The sequence below is a fragment of the Oculina patagonica genome, chromosome 1 (genome assembly GCF_052425735.1).
Source record: "Oculina patagonica isolate OP01 chromosome 1, crgOcupat, whole genome shotgun sequence".
In the NCBI taxonomy this organism is placed as follows: Eukaryota; Metazoa; Cnidaria; class Anthozoa; order Scleractinia; family Oculinidae; genus Oculina; species Oculina patagonica.
The window spans coordinates 22,074,284-22,091,462 of NC_135758.1; the positions used below are offsets into that span (position 1 = coordinate 22,074,284).

Consider the following 17,179-nt stretch of genomic DNA (forward strand, 5'->3'; position numbering starts at 1 on the left):
GGGGCTCAGGCTTAACCCGTCCATCGCTAACCGCTCGTCCGGAAGAATGAGCTGGGGAAGAGAGTGTTCGTACGGCCCCAGTGCACCCTTGGATAGCCGCACTTGATCTTTACTCTGTTCCAGGGCCCGGTCGACCGACTTCAAATAACCCATCAGGGCTTCTTTTTCCCTGAAATGAACACACATTAAAACTGTTAGATCGTATGCCTAATACGATGCCTAATCGGTCAACATTGCTGTTGTTTTGTCTGTCTGTCTGTCTGTCTGTCTGTCTGTCTGTCTGTCTGTCTGTCTGTCTGCCTGTTTGTTCACTTCTTCAGAAACGAAACGAGACTGGTTTCGTTGTACATTGAAGGGTTCGTACTCTTTTGAGCATTTGAAATTCCATGACCATTTCCATGACTTTTTAGAGTTTTCCATGACCTAAATTTGGTTTTTTGGAAATTTTTAAAAATTACCTTGATTTTGGGTACATTTTTACCTTTTTCTCACAAAAACAGCCTGCCTTATTTATTTTGTACAATCAATACAATTTTCCATGACTTTCCATGACCCAAACTTAAATTTCATGACTTTCCAGGTTTTCCAGTACCATGACCTTATTATCGAGGTAGCAGACTAAAACAGAGCTGCACTGATTCACAGTTTGCAATTGTAAGCTCATTCTAGGAAAAAGACAAAAAAACGTCGTGAAGAGATTTGGCAAATAACGCTAAATTTATCAACTGAAGATCAAAGACATCACAAATTAAACAAGCCTACGGTTTTTTGTCGTCCTTCGCGAAGTTGCTAAGCAACACGACGTAATCCTTGGCAGTATTCGGAGCACCTGGGATTGCTCGTGCTGTGTTTAATTGGATAATTACAATGGAAACTCTTCGGATGCTTTACCAACGATTTGCGAAAAATCCATCGACGCAAGTTAACTATAACCAATATATTTTTTTTTATTGCACTAACCTTGCAGCAGCCGTCATTGTTTTCTCAGCATCATTCAGCCTGTCGAATAAAGCGTTCTTCTCATTTTCCATGTAGCTCATCTGTTTTGAGACCTGGCGGACGGCGTGTTCTTTACGACGAAGCTCCATCTTGGCTTCAGTAAGACTCTACCAAACAACACCAATATCTTTAATGTCTTTGTTTCTAATACACAGTAAGCTATTGATGTTTCAGGTAAAAAGCGAAAGCATAACTAAGTGAAAGAACCGAAACAGCCGATTCTTAACTCTGGTCCCTCTTAGCCGGACTGCTAGTCCATGACAGGTTAGCCCCAAGCATTCTGTCAGGTTTCTCTAACAGTTCGCCGGTGAAACACTTAGTTGATTATCAACTTGAAGTTTATAATCAACTAAGTATTCCTATGAAAAAGCATCCGCTTAGGGGAGGTGTACGCTTGCCTTATGGGAGGTTAAAATTGTTGTGTTTGTTTAAAGCAAAATGTCCAAACCACTTTCTAACCTAGCACTGCAGGAAAATCACATACAGAGCCAGTGGTAAATCACTGTGTTGACAGATAAGTTCCCGGACAGTACCTTGACAGCTTCTGCGAGTGTACCGTCCTTTTCTTCGCCCTGATTGGCGTGAAGTTCCAGGCGCTCCCCCATCTCCTGCATCTGAGCTGTCTGCTCGTTGAGCAGGGCCTGGGCCTGTTGTTCCCGTTTCAAGGCGTTGTTGAGCTCCTCGCAAACATTCTCAAAACGAGCCACTGGGACCATGGATAACATCTAGATATGACAAAAAAAAAAACCCGCAAACTTAAATTAATTTGAGAGTGATAAATGATCGTCGCAGTGAATTTCCAATTTAAGCAATTAGAATAAAGAAGCCTGAAAAAAATTCAGGGCTTCAACGGGATTCGAACCCGTGACCTCCGCGATACCGGTGCGATGCTCTACCAACTGAGCTATTGAAGCCATACATTGGGAGCGGGGTCAATTGTGAGTTCATATTTTCCCGTGAGAGGAGTGAAATGATGTAATGTATATGGAATGATTCATATATGAACTGCGGATGTATATATGAGAGTGATAAATGATCGTCGCAGTGAATTTCCAATTTAAGCAATCATTCCATATACATTACATCATTAAATTAATTTGTAGTGCAACGAGCATATACAGTGTCGTCGGTCAAAACAGGTCACGTGCTACTTCTGAGGGGTCGGGTACAAGCTCGCTCTCAGGGTCTCACATGAGTGGCTCGCTACCGATAGCTCGAACCAAAAGTCGTTTTCTTTAGATTTGCTTCACTAGGTTGAACACTGCAATTTTATCCCCGATTTCTCAACTCCCGATTTCCCGATTTTTATTATGTAATCATAATGCCCCTCCGCGATTTTTTTTGAGCGGAGCGGGACGGCTGTACACAGGCTATGATAATTTACGCAGGACCCCTGTTGATACCAGCTAAGTGCTGATTGGGCCACCCTGCCTAAATAAAGTTTGACTTGACTTGACTTCTCGAACCAATTTTCGTTCCCCTTGGAGATTCGAGAAATTAGGATTCTACTTTATTTAAGCAGTGAAAAATTGGTCAATTAGATGTAAAATCAAACTCAACTGAATTGTTCAACTCTCTTAGTCAGCTAGAGTTTTTTTCAATTTCGATTATTTACTTTTCCTTCACGCAATGTACTTCAACTTATCAAGGCAAAAATGATGTCTTGCCAGGAAATCACATACCCAAATTTTGGTGCTTTCCACCAAACAGATGTTTTTACTTCGGGTTCTAATTGTTTTAAAGCGAGAGTTGCTGCATGAAAATTGGCCGAAAAAAGCAGCCAACGGGTGAATAAGCAGAGGCTTTTTTCGTGGTTTTCAGTTTTATTTTTTGTTTATTTGCTTGTTTGTTTGCTTGTTTAAGTTGTAACACATTGGTCTATCAAATGTAAAATCAAACAGGTTCGACTCTATTACTCAGATAATTTCAGTCATTCACTCGTGCTTTCGCGCAGTGTTCTTTAACCAATCACGGCAAACAAATTTCTGTCTCTCAAGCCAATCACATGCAAAATCCAATCACGTGATTCCCCAAATTTTCCTTCGAGCTGTGATTGGTTGAAAGCGAGATTGCTGCGTGTTGATTGGCTGAATGGTTAGCCCGGTTCTAATTACTTATACTTTTTTTATTTGAACATATTGTTTGACGAACCTCTTCTTTCATCTCCTGGAGTCTCTCTTCCAGTCCTCGCGCTTCGTCCTTTGCCTTACGATGCTGTGACTCCGCGGAGGACTGGGCACTCTTTAGCTCTGAACTTTCTTGTTTGCTCTTTGAGAGTTCAAGTCGTAATGAGCGCCTGTCCACCTCGGCTGCGTGAAGGCGCTGAGTGAAGCCCAGGATGTGACTCTGAAGAGCACCAATTGTTCGCTGCAAACGGAAAAAAAAGAAATGAGATATCATTTCAAATGTATAGTTTTCCTGCGCAAACATACTCATATCTCACTATCAATTTCACCAAAACATGTTTTCTTTTCTGTATGCTTTGTACATTCAGAATACTTAGCTAATAACCTTTTCAATTTTTTGGTTTTAGTTTAGTTCACTTCAGTAACAAAATAGAAACAGAATTGTTCATGGCGTGACGTTTGTTTTTCGTAGGAAGCAAGCCATTTCGCTGCAGAAAACTGCTACGCAAAAGGAGATAGCCATGCATAGAAATGCTTGTTCTGTGAGTGCATCGGCCATGTCGTCTATGACCATGTAGTCTAACCTAAACGTGACATGCGGGCTTACGAGTAAAGTTCTCTGGAAATCTTCATAGCAGCAACCGAAGAGATTCCGATTCGTACCATTCACTAAATAAGTTTTAACGCGAGTACCTCGAGAAATGTTACATCAGCACAACGACAAGCACATACGTCATGTTGCTTAGCAACACCTCCGAGAAAACCACGGGCCCAAGACGCTGACCGCAAAATGTACTCAGTCCCCCACCCCGACTGCAACTTTTAAGTAGTTTGTGGAAGCCTTTCTCAAACTCATTAATAATTCATCATGTGAAAACAAAAAAATTATAACGATGAAGGAAGTTTTGATACTCGGTCTTAATTAGCGTAGATATTTACGATTTTATTTCTTCGTTTACACCGTGGTTTTTGTTTCGATTGAGAAGATAAATATATCAAACACTCCAGAAAGTTTTTCATCTGTTATCCACACACCTCAAATTTCGTCAAAAATACTCCGCTGCGCGTCGTATTTTCAACTCTCTTCTCGGTGTTTGGATATCCCGATGAAACACTGCCTCTTGTACGCTTGATATATTACATAAAATTATATATCTACCTGAGACGAGATAAAAGCCAATCCAGGAGCAGGACCTTTGGCTAGCCACTGCTGTAGTCCCAGGCCTAGCAGCGCCATCAGTTCTCCTCTGAACCCAGAGTATCTTTCGTGCCAAGCCTCTTCTCCTATCACCCGGCCAGAAAATTCCGTTTGAAGACCGGAGATGATTTTACTATAAGCGTTTCTGGCTGCTGCTATTATATTGTTCCCGGATGGAGGAGTGAGTGCCCTGCTTCCGCCATCTGCAAAGTGTCGTTAAGAGTCAGATCAAGTTCTTAACAATGAACATAAATGAGGTTAAACTAATAAGTATAACACTAAACAACAAGAATTCTGGATAGAGAACTTAATGGGCGAGTGGTGAAATATAATCATTTTTAACGGAAGATCATCGCTCGCTTTTGATGAAAAGAAATTTCCAATGCTGTTTTAGAATTGCTTTGTAGTGTTTTTTTAGTTATACGGAATTCCTCGAATAAGAGCCGCATCGGGACCGCGGCGCTTATTTGGGGGATGGCGCTTATTCGAGTAAATACGGTAACTGCTCGCTCTGAAAAAAAAAAATCTCGATGATTTGGTAAGTGCAGAATGCAATATGGAACAATTGAAAGTATGATGTTTTATATATGTTCGTGTTTATTTGCTTTACTTTACTTTCGGAAAAACTGTTCACAGGCTACCTGTATTCTTTCCTAGGTGTTCCTTACGTTAATCTTTGCAAACGTAACACGACACTTTCGTTCGTTTGTAACAAAATACTTTTGTTTTCCTTGAAAATGCCGTAACATGAAACTCTTGTTTTTTGTTTGTTTTACGGCGACATCGATGACATTTGTTTAATTTAATTAAGTTACGGTTTAAACTGCACGAAAGACGATTCTCAAAACTAAAGAACAAATCTAATCAAAAAACATCTTTTTCGAAAGGGTTTTTAAAACGCAGTACAGCTAGGATATTTGTTTCCTGGTTATCAGGTGTTCACGCCGAAAATCCCGGTGCAAGTTTTTGCATACCTAATTACGATTTACGAAAGCGCTGTGAACACGTCACACGCTCACTCAAGCATGAAGCCGAGAAGCACGTAGTGTGAAGATTTCTTTCAAGAAATGTCGGAACCGTCACGAAAGCATGTTCAAACACTAAAGCGGCAGAGGTTTTACAAAATAAAACGGAGGTTAGTTCAACCGATGGAGAACAAATAAAAGGAAAGGAAGTGACGGATGTAACATGATATTGTTGTTTTTTTCTCGCAGATCGCTGTGATGCCTTTTAAGTCTAATTAAATTAACGCCACGGATTCTACAGGAATTCAACCGCATTGAAAAGCACACCACGTTAGGCTTTAATACAAAATTTCTAAACACGTCACTGTTATTTTAATTTTCGATAGCTTGAATTTCAGTTTGTTATTGAAACAGCAAACGAGATACTTTTGTTTTTGTCAAAAACATGTAACATACTTTTGTTTTTGTCAAAAACGGATGTAACATGATGTTTATGGTAACGTGATTTATTTTCTGCAAAGAAGGCGACATTGATTATAACACAGATGTTATCAGGTTATCAATTAATTATGAGATGCTAGATCACCTTTTCTAAGAAAACAGCATTGCCATATCAAGAAATATTTCACATGATCTGCTATGACGCCTTACTGTCTAATTCAATTAATTTGTGGTTTTAACTTGGGGCCACGGAGTCTACACGAATCCTTCTGCAGAAGAAAAACGCAATGTTCGTGATGAAGACTGATCTGCGCATGCGTTTAGCACAAAGTATTTTTTCCAGAAAGAATTGTACCACAAGGAGAGCATAGTGCTTTCTGAAACAAATATATACCTTGAGTTCTTCAATTGTAAGTATCGTAATGGACTCCCCGATTTACCAAGGGCACACGGTCAGGTGCTCTCCATCCCCTCCCCCCTTTACAGAAATAATTAATTAATTGATATTAATTAATTAATTGGTGATTAAAAGTTTACACCGCGTTAGCGGTTTAGTGGCTTAGTGGTTTAGTGGTTTAGTGGTTTAGTGGTTTAGGGGTTTAGCAAACGCCAACCCACCAAACCATCACAATAGTGCATTCTGCACTAAAAACGAACCCTCTTTTTTTTTCATTTCTCAGATTTCTCTTCTTGAAAAAAATAAATAAATAAGACTATACTGACCTCGGTCATCGCGCCCAGTATCTTCATCCCAGGCCTCTCTCATCCTATTCAGAGCTGACTGTAACTCGCTTACAGCACTGGTCAGGTGACTTTGTAGCTGGGAGCTTGTGAACCACGCCTGTGCTGACGTCACTCTGACACTCGCACGTGACGTATCACTGGAAATTGAATCTCGTTTGTGGTTACCAGCGAGACCTGTTAAAATAAATAAATAAATAAAATTCCTGTTGTTCCAGTAGTTCACATTGTGGCTCTTGAATGAATAGGCAAACAAAAATTGTAAATAGACAGGGTTGTCAAAATAAGCCGGCAACCGGCGCATTTCACCGGCTATTCCGAATACTGCGCCGGCTACTCGGAATATTAGTAAGTCAGTTCTGCGGAGTGTGTGTTATCAAAATGCAAGTTCTGAGTGTTTCGTAGCCCCCTACTTTTTGGATTGAACCTGCTGCTCAAAAACCCACTGACAACCCTGAATAGACAGATGTTAAGGTTGATTACAACTCTTCTACATATATTGTAATCGAAGCGGTTTTGTAGGTTTCTGCGGTCAGCTTTTGATAAACGAAAAAACATTGATTTCCACCAGTTGTTGTTACGTTTTAACACTGCCTTCTGTAGTTTTAACATTGTTGTTAAGTTTTAAAAAGCATTTAGTATTTGATTCTGATTTAGTATTATTATAGGATTTCTGTAAATTGTTGTTTTTGAAGAAAGAAAACACACTACCTTAATAATAATTGTTTGAGTTACGTTGTAAAAATGGTTTCAATATTTGAATTAAAAAACTGAATAAAGTTCATTCAATGATTATTGTCTTATTATCTGCAAACTTACTAATCTAGCCTATGGTGCAACCAAAGTTGATGATTCTTTTATTCGTGACAACACCTTTTTCCTTCTTAAAACATGTCAATTACCCTTCTAATCTCAGTACGAACAGGAAGGCATACACTTTTCAGTAGCGCCGGATAAGTGGCCTATATTGCGTTAAAACCTGGAGCATTACAACAGTGACACGTTACTTCCGTAATTCATACTTTTTCATTATAAAGTGTCGGTAAAACGGCATAAACAAAAAGTATCAAAAATTGTTCTACAAAAAGCCCGAGTTCACGCAGATATGCGTCTCGTTACAAAAAAGCTTGCCGGACGTACCTATTGCTACACGTGGGCTATCTTAGCCAAGTCTGATACGAACAGTTATTACCCACCTTTGAATTCCGATGTCTTCCTCGATGTTTTCCCGCAGCACACGATAGACATTCCGCCAAACTCACCCGGCGACTCAGAGGACACGAACAACTTTAAACTACAAGATCCAAAATACCGCAGCCTGTTCGCTGCAATGACGGCTATTACACCAACTCTAAACACTAAAACAGCACTCCTCCCGTCTCTTAGAACCTGTTTCTTTGTACCGCGAGGTTCCTCTTTTTCTCGCTTTTCGCTTTTCATTTCGTTACTTAACATTTCACCCAAAGTGTTCGACTGATCTCGGAGAGATTCTAACGTTCTCAAATATTCCGATAAAATCTTCCGTTGAGAGGCTAAAGCTCGTATTCGTCCAAATGCAGGCCATAACGCGCCTGCGAGAAGCGCACACACAGTTAATAAGGAAGACTCGCTTCTTTGACTTTGTTCCAGAGACAATTGAAGTCGGGCATTTTCCATTTCCAGCGTTTCTTTGGCTTGTCCTGTTTCTTGAGCCCTTTCCCAGGCTTGGTCAGCCAACGACTGTGTTTTCTGCCAGAGAAAGAATTGTTCGAAATGCGAATTCTCCTAAATGATCACCATAGATTTCTTTTAATGTCATTTCTGTGAAAAAAAGATAGCCCTTAGTTGACCATATTCAATATTCTCGTCCACTGTGTATTAGAAAAAACTATCCACTGAAAGAGAAGAGTGTATAATAAACGGAAAAAGGGCTATTTAATGTATATTTACTGCCCGATACTCACACTCCCTGCTTCGGTCACTTGAAAAGGATCTCTGTCTATGATGAAGATGAATTGTTCAACAATTACACGAGCAAAGAAAAAATCTGAATCCCCGACGGGAATCGAACCCATGGCCTCCCAGATACCGGTTGGACGCTCTAACCAACTGAGCTACGAGAGATTCGCGGTGTGCTGGGCCATTTACTAGGTTGATATGTCACTGACATGTGGCACGCGTCCTGCATACTGCTAGGATCAGCAATGTCGAAATCATCGAGTGTGTGGTAAAAAATAAAGATGGTAAATTTTAAGCTCGGTGATAAATAATGAAGATGAATTGTTCAACAATGACACGAGCTTTTCGGAATTTTAAGCTGATTTGGTTGTTACTAAATTAATTACTTAGGTCAATCTAGACCAAAACATTTGTTGATAAAGAACTAGCCTCTTACACAGACGTTATTTTGGCTTGTCATGCAATCTTCCTCCACGTGACGAGCCAAAATAAAGTCCGTGTAGGAGGCTTATACCTAGAACACAATTGCAACTTAGCGTGATACCTGGGTCCTGGTGTGGAGATCTTTAATCAGATTACTGTAATGTTCCTCAATCTCACTCTTTTGTTTCTTCCATGAGACTTCGCGGTCTTTGATGGCAGCAGAGAGCTGGGTTTAAAGAAAAGAGGGGGGATTTTCAGGAACGCTTTGAGAGGTGAAATACTCTCTTTTCTCGTGAAAAAATTGAAGATACACATGTGAAGCAAAGTATTTAGAGAGAACAAAATCAAATGAATTCAGTTGTACATGTCTCTTTAGTTCTTTACGTTTTATCATTTATACCTATGTTTCTTCTTTTCTTTGTTATGCTTATTTTCCCTAATTCCTTCTTAAACTTAAACTGTATCAAGAGGGTTTTCTGGGTGGTTTTTGTTTCTTTATTTAAGTAAATACTGAAACCAGTATTAATATCGGTATAGGACCGCATTTAAGCCTGTAAGAACATTGGCAGGGCTTGAGACTAACTTTTTAACTTACTAGTTTACTGACTAGTGACATGTCAGATTTTACTAGCCAAAAGTAATTTTTCAATAGTCAGGTATATTGATTTCTATCAAGAACAGTTGACTTTTCCGAGGTTTTCACTTGCCAAATGGCTAGTAGGAATGCTAAACCTGGTAGCCAAAACCTAAACTTTAGTAGCCTTTGGCTAGTTGGCTACCGTTAGTCTCGAGCCCTGATTGGGCCATGTGTTCAGAAAGCCCAAGTATCGACCAGAGGCTAACCGAATAGCTGGGATTGTTTACAAAGTGAAGCGACACGACTGCCTCTTTACGTACATCGGGGAAAGCAAGCGCTCTTGGTCCTCGCGCGGAGCCGAACATGATCCAGGCCGGGCGAGCAATAGCGAAGCGTCGATAAAGCAGCATGCCGAGTCAACGGAACACAACATCCATCCGAAAGACGCCCAGATCCTCAAGCGTGGCACAAGCAACTATAACAAGAGGCTTTTCCTGGAGGAGCGCTTATGTACCACTAGTAATTCAAAATTAAGAATGCACGGATTGGTAGCGCGAGCACAAACGAACTTTTGTCTAACTCGGATGAAGGTGAATAGTAGTCACCGAAAAATAAGGTTTCAAAAACAGATCGGCTTTAAAACCGTTTCATTTTATAAATGTATCACAAGTCTTACCTTAGTCACTGTCTGTTCGTGTGCTTCCTGTGCATGCCGAAGCGACTCCTCTTTGCTCAACAACACGCTCTCCAGGTGCTGAATCTGAAAAGAAAAAACAATAACAATAACTTGCCCGTCTTTCAATAATTACAGACTATCAAGCACCTGACACGGTTTTTGTGGACTGCACAGTCAATATCTTCAGAGCTCTTGCCAGTGACGAAAGTATCAGTCTAATCAATTTTATAGACCGAAAACCTTATTGCATGCCTTACGACGAGATATAAAATATTACAGACTGCAAAGTCAGTAAAGATGACTGGCTTACCCTCTCATTAGCTCTGTTTAGCTCGCTGAGTTGAGCTGACACTTGCTCTGACACCAGGTTACACATGTCTGCCCAGGAATACCTGGACAGCGCGGAGGAGTCTGGTGACGAGACATACACCTGTCCGGTGATCATCCGCTGGTACAGGGAGTGCAGGAACATGCGATGAGTCTGAAACAAACAGAGAAAAACATACGTCTAGTTTAGCATTGATCAGTGAAGACACGTGTTTTCACTCGATTGATCACAAAAACGAGTTACTACTTAAAGCCCGGGCCAAATGAGGATGAGAGCTGATGAGAGTTGACTCTCATGAGAGTTTTCCTCAACTCTCATCGGCTATCATCAACTCAGGCCAAACGAGAGAAAACTCTCATCGACTCTCATGAAAATTTTGAGCATGTTCAATGTCGATGAGAGCGCAGAGAGGATGAGAGTGCATGAGAGTTCCATATCAAACGAGAGCGAGAGTTTGAACTCTCATCAACTCTCATCCTCGTTTGGCCCGGGCTTTATAACAAGTGGAAGGGGAAGTGGTGCTATAATTTTTGGCAAATACTCGCTGCAATAAACGCCCCATCCAATCATAATTATACCCTTCTACTCCCTTCTGCAGCAACATCAATATAACCCCATGACCTTATAAAACTTTCCGCCGAATTTAAAGGACTGTGTCACGGCTAAGTTAGGTTAATTTTATTAAGTTTTACCAAATACTTTCTAATATGAAACAAACGTTTGCAAAGTTAAGAAATTACTTCTATGGATCAAATGACAAAACCATAGCTTCATTGCAACCAAATGTGTCTCCCGGGCGTTAACGGTAAAGTAACAAGCAAACGAGATTAACTTTGAAAACTGTTCAGCCCAACAATATTTCAAAAACCCATCTCGCAATCCGTTTCAATCTTTGCCACTTTTGGCCATCCGTATCTTCTTTTGTATTTGCTGCATTATTGAATGTTTCTTTATTGTTTTAAGAGGGTATTCTCATATTTCACCGAATTTAATGGTCTTTTCCATACCTAAATTTGGCCGCTAAAATCCGTGACACAGTCCCTTTAAACCGCCTGTGTGGCTGATAAAGTTTGGGTATGCTTAGAGAAATTTACATTATTAAATGTCTAATCCAAACAAAGGAAGTTCCTCGCTGAACAATCTGTTTCGTAGGAAATCATGTTAATGATCAGTTGGTCTTACCTCATCCTCGCGATTTAAGACGCTCTTCACTTTAATGTTCTAAAAAAAAAACAAATAAAAGTTAACACTACACCCTTTTATTCAAGCCCAAGACTACACTAAGGTTTTAACCCATGAAGCAGACAACAATTAGAAATTAAGAGAAAAACTGATACCTCTTCCTCCGAGTTTTGAGCTTTGTTTTTGGCCTCCTCTATAGCTTTGTTCAACGTTTGTATGTCAATCTTCATGGACGCTATCGTGGCTTCCTTCTCGGCGCATTCAGTCCGTGACTTGGCGAGCTCTTTCACTTTAGAGGACACAGTGTTCTCTGCCTCCTGGCAAAAGCAAGTGTAGAAAACGTTACAGAACATAATCAACACATTTAAGAACAGGGCTAACAAGCCTTAACATTCAAGACCAAGTGATTCAAGATTTCCTTGGACTAAATAGTTCCCTTATGAATCATAACATGACAACGAAGGATTAACGCCCGAAATGTCAGTTGCATGTAGTTTTATCTTAACGGAAGTTAAAATACTTCGTATACACCATTTTAATAGACACCATTTTGAATATTTAACTTTCCGCGAATGACGTTGTTAATGAAATATTCATCTGCGCCTCGACGTATTAAAATGAAGAATTTACCATTGTAATAAGCCGAGGTGTCATTTTGAATATTTTATTAATGACGTCATTCGCGGAAAAATAAAACTTCAAAATGGCCCCTCGACTTATTAAAATGGTGTATACACTGACAAAAAGAATCAACTTGTTTTACTTGCCGGACTCTTGCAGTTCGAAAGGGCTTTGTCATCGAGTTTTGTCTCAAAATTATGAAAAGTACATTTACTCAACTTTCCCTCTTGCTTGTATTTATTTATTGTAACTTTTCTGGGCACAAATAAATATTTTTTTTTTTTTTTTTTTTTTTTTTTTTTCCAAATATTTTCTTCTTGCAAAGCAAAAAATCATTTTCTTACTTTCATGGCCTTCTCTCTGCTGGTCACCATTTCTCTGTAATGTTCACAGTCCGCTGATAGTTTCTCCACCGCATCTCTCATTCTTTTTAGCTAAAAGTATTGCAAACAAAAACCGAATAGTGAAGATGAAGTAATCAACATGACACGAACATGGGACAAAGAAAAAATCTGAGTCCCCGAGGGGAATCGAACCCATGGCCTTTCAAATACCGGTTGGGCGCTCTAACCAACTGAGCTACAAGAGACTCGTTGTGAGCTGGGCCATTTACTAGGTTGATAAGTGACACGCGTTCTGCATACTCCTAGGATCAGCCATGTCGAAATCATCAAATTTGTAGTAAATAATAAAGATGGTAAATTTTAAGCTCGGTAATAAATAGTGAAGAGGAAGTAATCAACATAACACGAGCGTGGGACAAAGAAAAAATCTGAGTCACCGACGGGAATCGAACCCATGGCCTCCCAGATACCGGTTGGGCGCTCTAATCAACTAAGCTACGAGAGACTCGTTGTGAGCTGGGCCATTTACTAGGTTGATATGTGACACACGTCACATATAAAAAAAAAAAAATAAAAAATAAATAAAAAAATTACTATCTTTATTATTTACCAAAAACCAAATAGTTTATAAATAAGGAGTTTGGCCACCTCCCCAAGTCGCACCTAAGCGGGGGAAACTCCAACTGACGGAGTTCAGGCTTGAACAGTTTAAACTCCCCACATTGACTGTCCGATAATATTTTGAGAAGTTTTTGGTGCATCAAGTTAATTACGACAACTTCCTTCCTTGAAGCTCACAATTTTTCCCAAGATTCGCTCTTGGAAAACTGTGAATTCTCGGGCAGATATGTCCGCGTGCGTATCTTCGCGCCCAGCCTAAAAATCCACCATGCTTTGGTTTCAAAATTGCTGAAAAAAGCTTAACCTTGCAGGGGAGTTTTTATTTTGGGTTGAACTGAAGATTAATGAATATACACTTCGCATCTGGTGAAAGGGAATGCTGGAATCCCTCAGTTATCAGTTAAATTTTCGGCAATTTTCAGCTAATATTTAAAATTTCAGCCCATTACTAGGCTATCGGTAAATTTTGCAGATCTCAGATTTCAGCTATCAGTTTAAAAAACGCAAAAGTTCTCAGCTGACAGTTTAAATTTTGACCAATTCTCAGCTTCTGTTATCAGTTAAACTACTTTTATTCCCATCCAGTCTCTTACAAGACTGCATCTATGGAACTGAAATAACATGAGCGAGGTTAAGCACGACATTTACGACAAACGGTATTCGTTCATGATTTACAGATTCACTCACCTCAACTGAAGCATTGGAGCATCTGTTCTGATAATCAACCAAAGTGTGACGCAAACTCTCCAACACGGCAGCTGGTGACAGGGCCTTCTTTTTCTCTTTCTTTTGACCTACAAAAAAATAAATACATTTACTAACTTTCTGTTCGCATGTTCATTTACAGACAAGGCACCTACTTTCCGTAGACCTCTTGACACACCCAAAGAGAGGTCAGCTCGCTGCTAACACAACAAAGTGCAGTTGTTTATAAATGACTCTCGTATCCATTAGATTGGTAGAAAAGGAATCAAACCTAAAGGGTGTGGATTTGAGTATTCAAGGCCTTATTTTTCGATCTATCTGGGATTAGACGCACTAACCCTGAGGCCTGTCTTAGTCTTTTATTGCAAACAAACACCCCTGACCATTTCACACAACACAGTGTCCACAAATACAGTTACACGAACAGCTAGAGTAGGTACTCTATACTATTTTATCACCCAAATCACAATGCTATTAAATCAGATCTATCAGTTAATTTAAGAGTCTTGATTGATAGATTGATTGATTAAGTCCTGAAGATGTAAGCACATTTAAAAGATCACCTTGTCGCTTGTGTTCGTCTGGTTTTTCAATCTGAAAGTTATCCAGCAGCAGCTCAAGCTCTCTCATGCTACTCCCATACGTTGTGTCCAGCTGAATTTGACGTTTCTTTGTCTGTAAAACGATGTTAGTATCAGTATATAATTTATGTTAAATGGTTAAAACCAAAACCAACACATGATAAAAGGAAGTCCTGGAAGATTTGCACAAGTTTAGCCCCGCTCCCCCTACATGTACAGTGCATCTGAGACATTTTAAAACATTCAGACTTCATCAAATTTTTATAAGCAAGCAACTAAAATTCAAAAAGCTGTCACAACAACTTAAATCTGCTATGGTGATAGTTACATGTAGCGTCTCTTCCATACAGTGAATCATACTTTTAAATCTTGATGATGATGATGATGATGAGGATGATGATGATGACGATGATGATGATGATAAACTTACAAAATGAATACAGTTTGACTGTTCACCAAGCTAACTTTACCTGGCTAAGTTCACTTTTCAAGGCATCAAAGTTCTTCTGATGTACTTCCAGCTGTTTAGACAAGTTCATGATGATCTGCTGTTTTTCATCTATCTCTTCTCGCAATTTCGTTCTTTCTGTAGCAAGACTCTCCTCTAAACTAGCCACTTTTGATTTCTCTGCTTTACAAGTGTCTCTTTCTTCCTCAAAGGCTGTTTCAAGCTCCCTAATTAGAAAAAAAAAACAAGGTAATTGGTATTAAGTATTTTAAATATTTTTAGCTTAGCATTATTAATAGTATTTTAGGTATTTTAATTAGTCCGTAAGGGCTAAACACACAGACACGGTAATTAAGTTTTTTTTATCTTATCTTATGGTAAAGCAACTATATTTCGGTCAAAATTACCAATGACATAGTCTGTGAGACAGTGTAATGAAGTTTTCTTTAGAAAATATTAAAAATCTAACTTAGTCCATTGCAAAATACTTCTCTAGAACAAGGCTAGCTTTAAAACAAGTCCAAATTAATGAGAAAGATTTCTACAAGGGTAGGACACAAAAAATATGATTCCTTAATGGAAGTCCAACGGATGATCTTCTGTTCACATATCAGATGTGCTAACCAATGAGCTACAGGGAGACTTTTCATTGTTAATTTCAGCGTTTGACAGTGTCTTTGAAAGGTCCAGTACCCAGAATGTGTTAAAATGAATCAAATAGCTTTTAATTCTTTTAGTCTCAAATTTCAACAGATAGAGTGTCAGGCAGCAAGGAGAAGTAAAAAACAAAATGATTTTCCTTTGGGAGAAAAAAAGACCATTTTTATGCAAACATCCTTTAATTATTGTTTGACTCCTCCAACATGGTGTCTGAAAACACTCTATTATTCCATTTACTGCTATTATAATTATTGTAACATGTTAAGTTTCATTACCAAACCTCAGTACAGACCTGTGTTGTTTTGTCAGTGTGTCTAAGTTGTGTTTAGCTTCATCAACGGCTGATCTTTCCACCTCCACTGCACCTTCAAGGTCTCTTACCCTTAACTTATGAAATAAAAAGACGTTCTGTCAGAAATTACCAAAGATAATTTTTTCTAAATATATTAAATTAAAATTTTTATTTCTTGTGTAGTAGAGTTTAACAAATCAACATACATAAGTAGATGGATTGATAGCGCATTAGAGGGACATCATGTCAAAGATGCTTGATTTCTCTCAGTCCTTTAACAGGGATTATGGGTTTGTCCAAACTTATTCATCATCATCATCATCATCATCACTTTTCTTTACCCTCGGATTTGTAGAGTAGCTTATACAGCTAATATCTCCAAGCATTTCACAGTAAGCAAAGTACAACATGCAAAACCAGACCAAAACATCAGAGAACTCCATGCCTTTGTACTTTTTACTATTGCAAGACTATGAGTTGTTTTTCCTTATAACAAGCCCTAGGGATTGTGCCAGTGAACACCTATCGCTGTCACCAACCTGAGGGCCAAAATAAAATTCCCTTCTGGTTATCTGGGACAAGAAGTTTTTCCTGTCTGGCAAGTAGCGTTCATGCTCACTCGCCAATGGCAGGGTTTTCGTTAAGAATTATAATAGTAGGAGAATAGTGTTATTTAACCGAAGAATGATTTCTAAAGGTTCCCCATATCTTAATAAAAAATAGGTATAGGCCTTTGAAATTTAGCCGAAGGATTCTACGTAGTAGCGGGAGAATTCTCCGATCTCCGATACCTAATGAACACCCTGCAATGGGCCAATGGACAATGGCCCAGGCAAGCCATATGCTGACTACCGGTAAATTATCATTGTAAAACAGGGCAAGCACATTACTGCCCAACTGAGAGATGTATTCCCAAAAGGCAAGCTGAAATTAAAGGGTTTTTTCCCAAGCTCTGCACCCTTATATTCATTTGAAAGTTGGAACAAACAAATTGATCCAACATCCCTGCAAGACGCAGGAATCATAGAAAAATATTTTTAAAGACACATGCTGCACAGTGCAAACCCACAGACAAACAACATTTTAATGATCTTCCACCTAATTAAATATTCACCTGAACAATCTCTGAGTTGAACTTTGTCTCCAAATGTGCAGCCCTTTCAGCTTCAATGCTCTCTTCTAATGACTTAACTCGTTCTTGATATTGCTGGTTTGGAAATAGATAATAAAGACGTTTCAGGCTGAACAAAACTTAATTATCATTCACAAATGGGAGGGCGGGGTTATTACTCAAAATGAGAGTGCACTGAAGA

The 17,179-nt window shown here is 39.2% G+C and overlaps 1 protein-coding gene across 1 annotated transcript in view; it reads right to left on the reverse strand.

Annotated features, from left to right (window-relative positions):
* LOC144641924 (coiled-coil domain-containing protein 171-like) overlaps positions 1-17,179 on the reverse strand; it is a 55,604-nt gene that overhangs the window by 18,677 nt on the left and 19,748 nt on the right. Inside the window, exons 19-26 of the mRNA XM_078500944.1 lie at positions 8,953-9,057; positions 7,667-8,198; positions 6,453-6,647; positions 4,285-4,526; positions 3,151-3,366; positions 1,533-1,724; positions 961-1,106; positions 1-169 (exon numbers count right to left, since the gene is read on the reverse strand). The exon at positions 1-169 is cut by the window's left edge and continues 18 nt beyond it. Of these exons, the coding sequence (XP_078357070.1) occupies positions 1-169; positions 961-1,106; positions 1,533-1,724; positions 3,151-3,366; positions 4,285-4,526; positions 6,453-6,647; positions 7,667-8,198; positions 8,953-9,057 (1,797 nt within the window). The remainder of the gene's footprint in view (positions 170-960; positions 1,107-1,532; positions 1,725-3,150; positions 3,367-4,284; positions 4,527-6,452; positions 6,648-7,666; positions 8,199-8,952; positions 9,058-17,179) is intronic.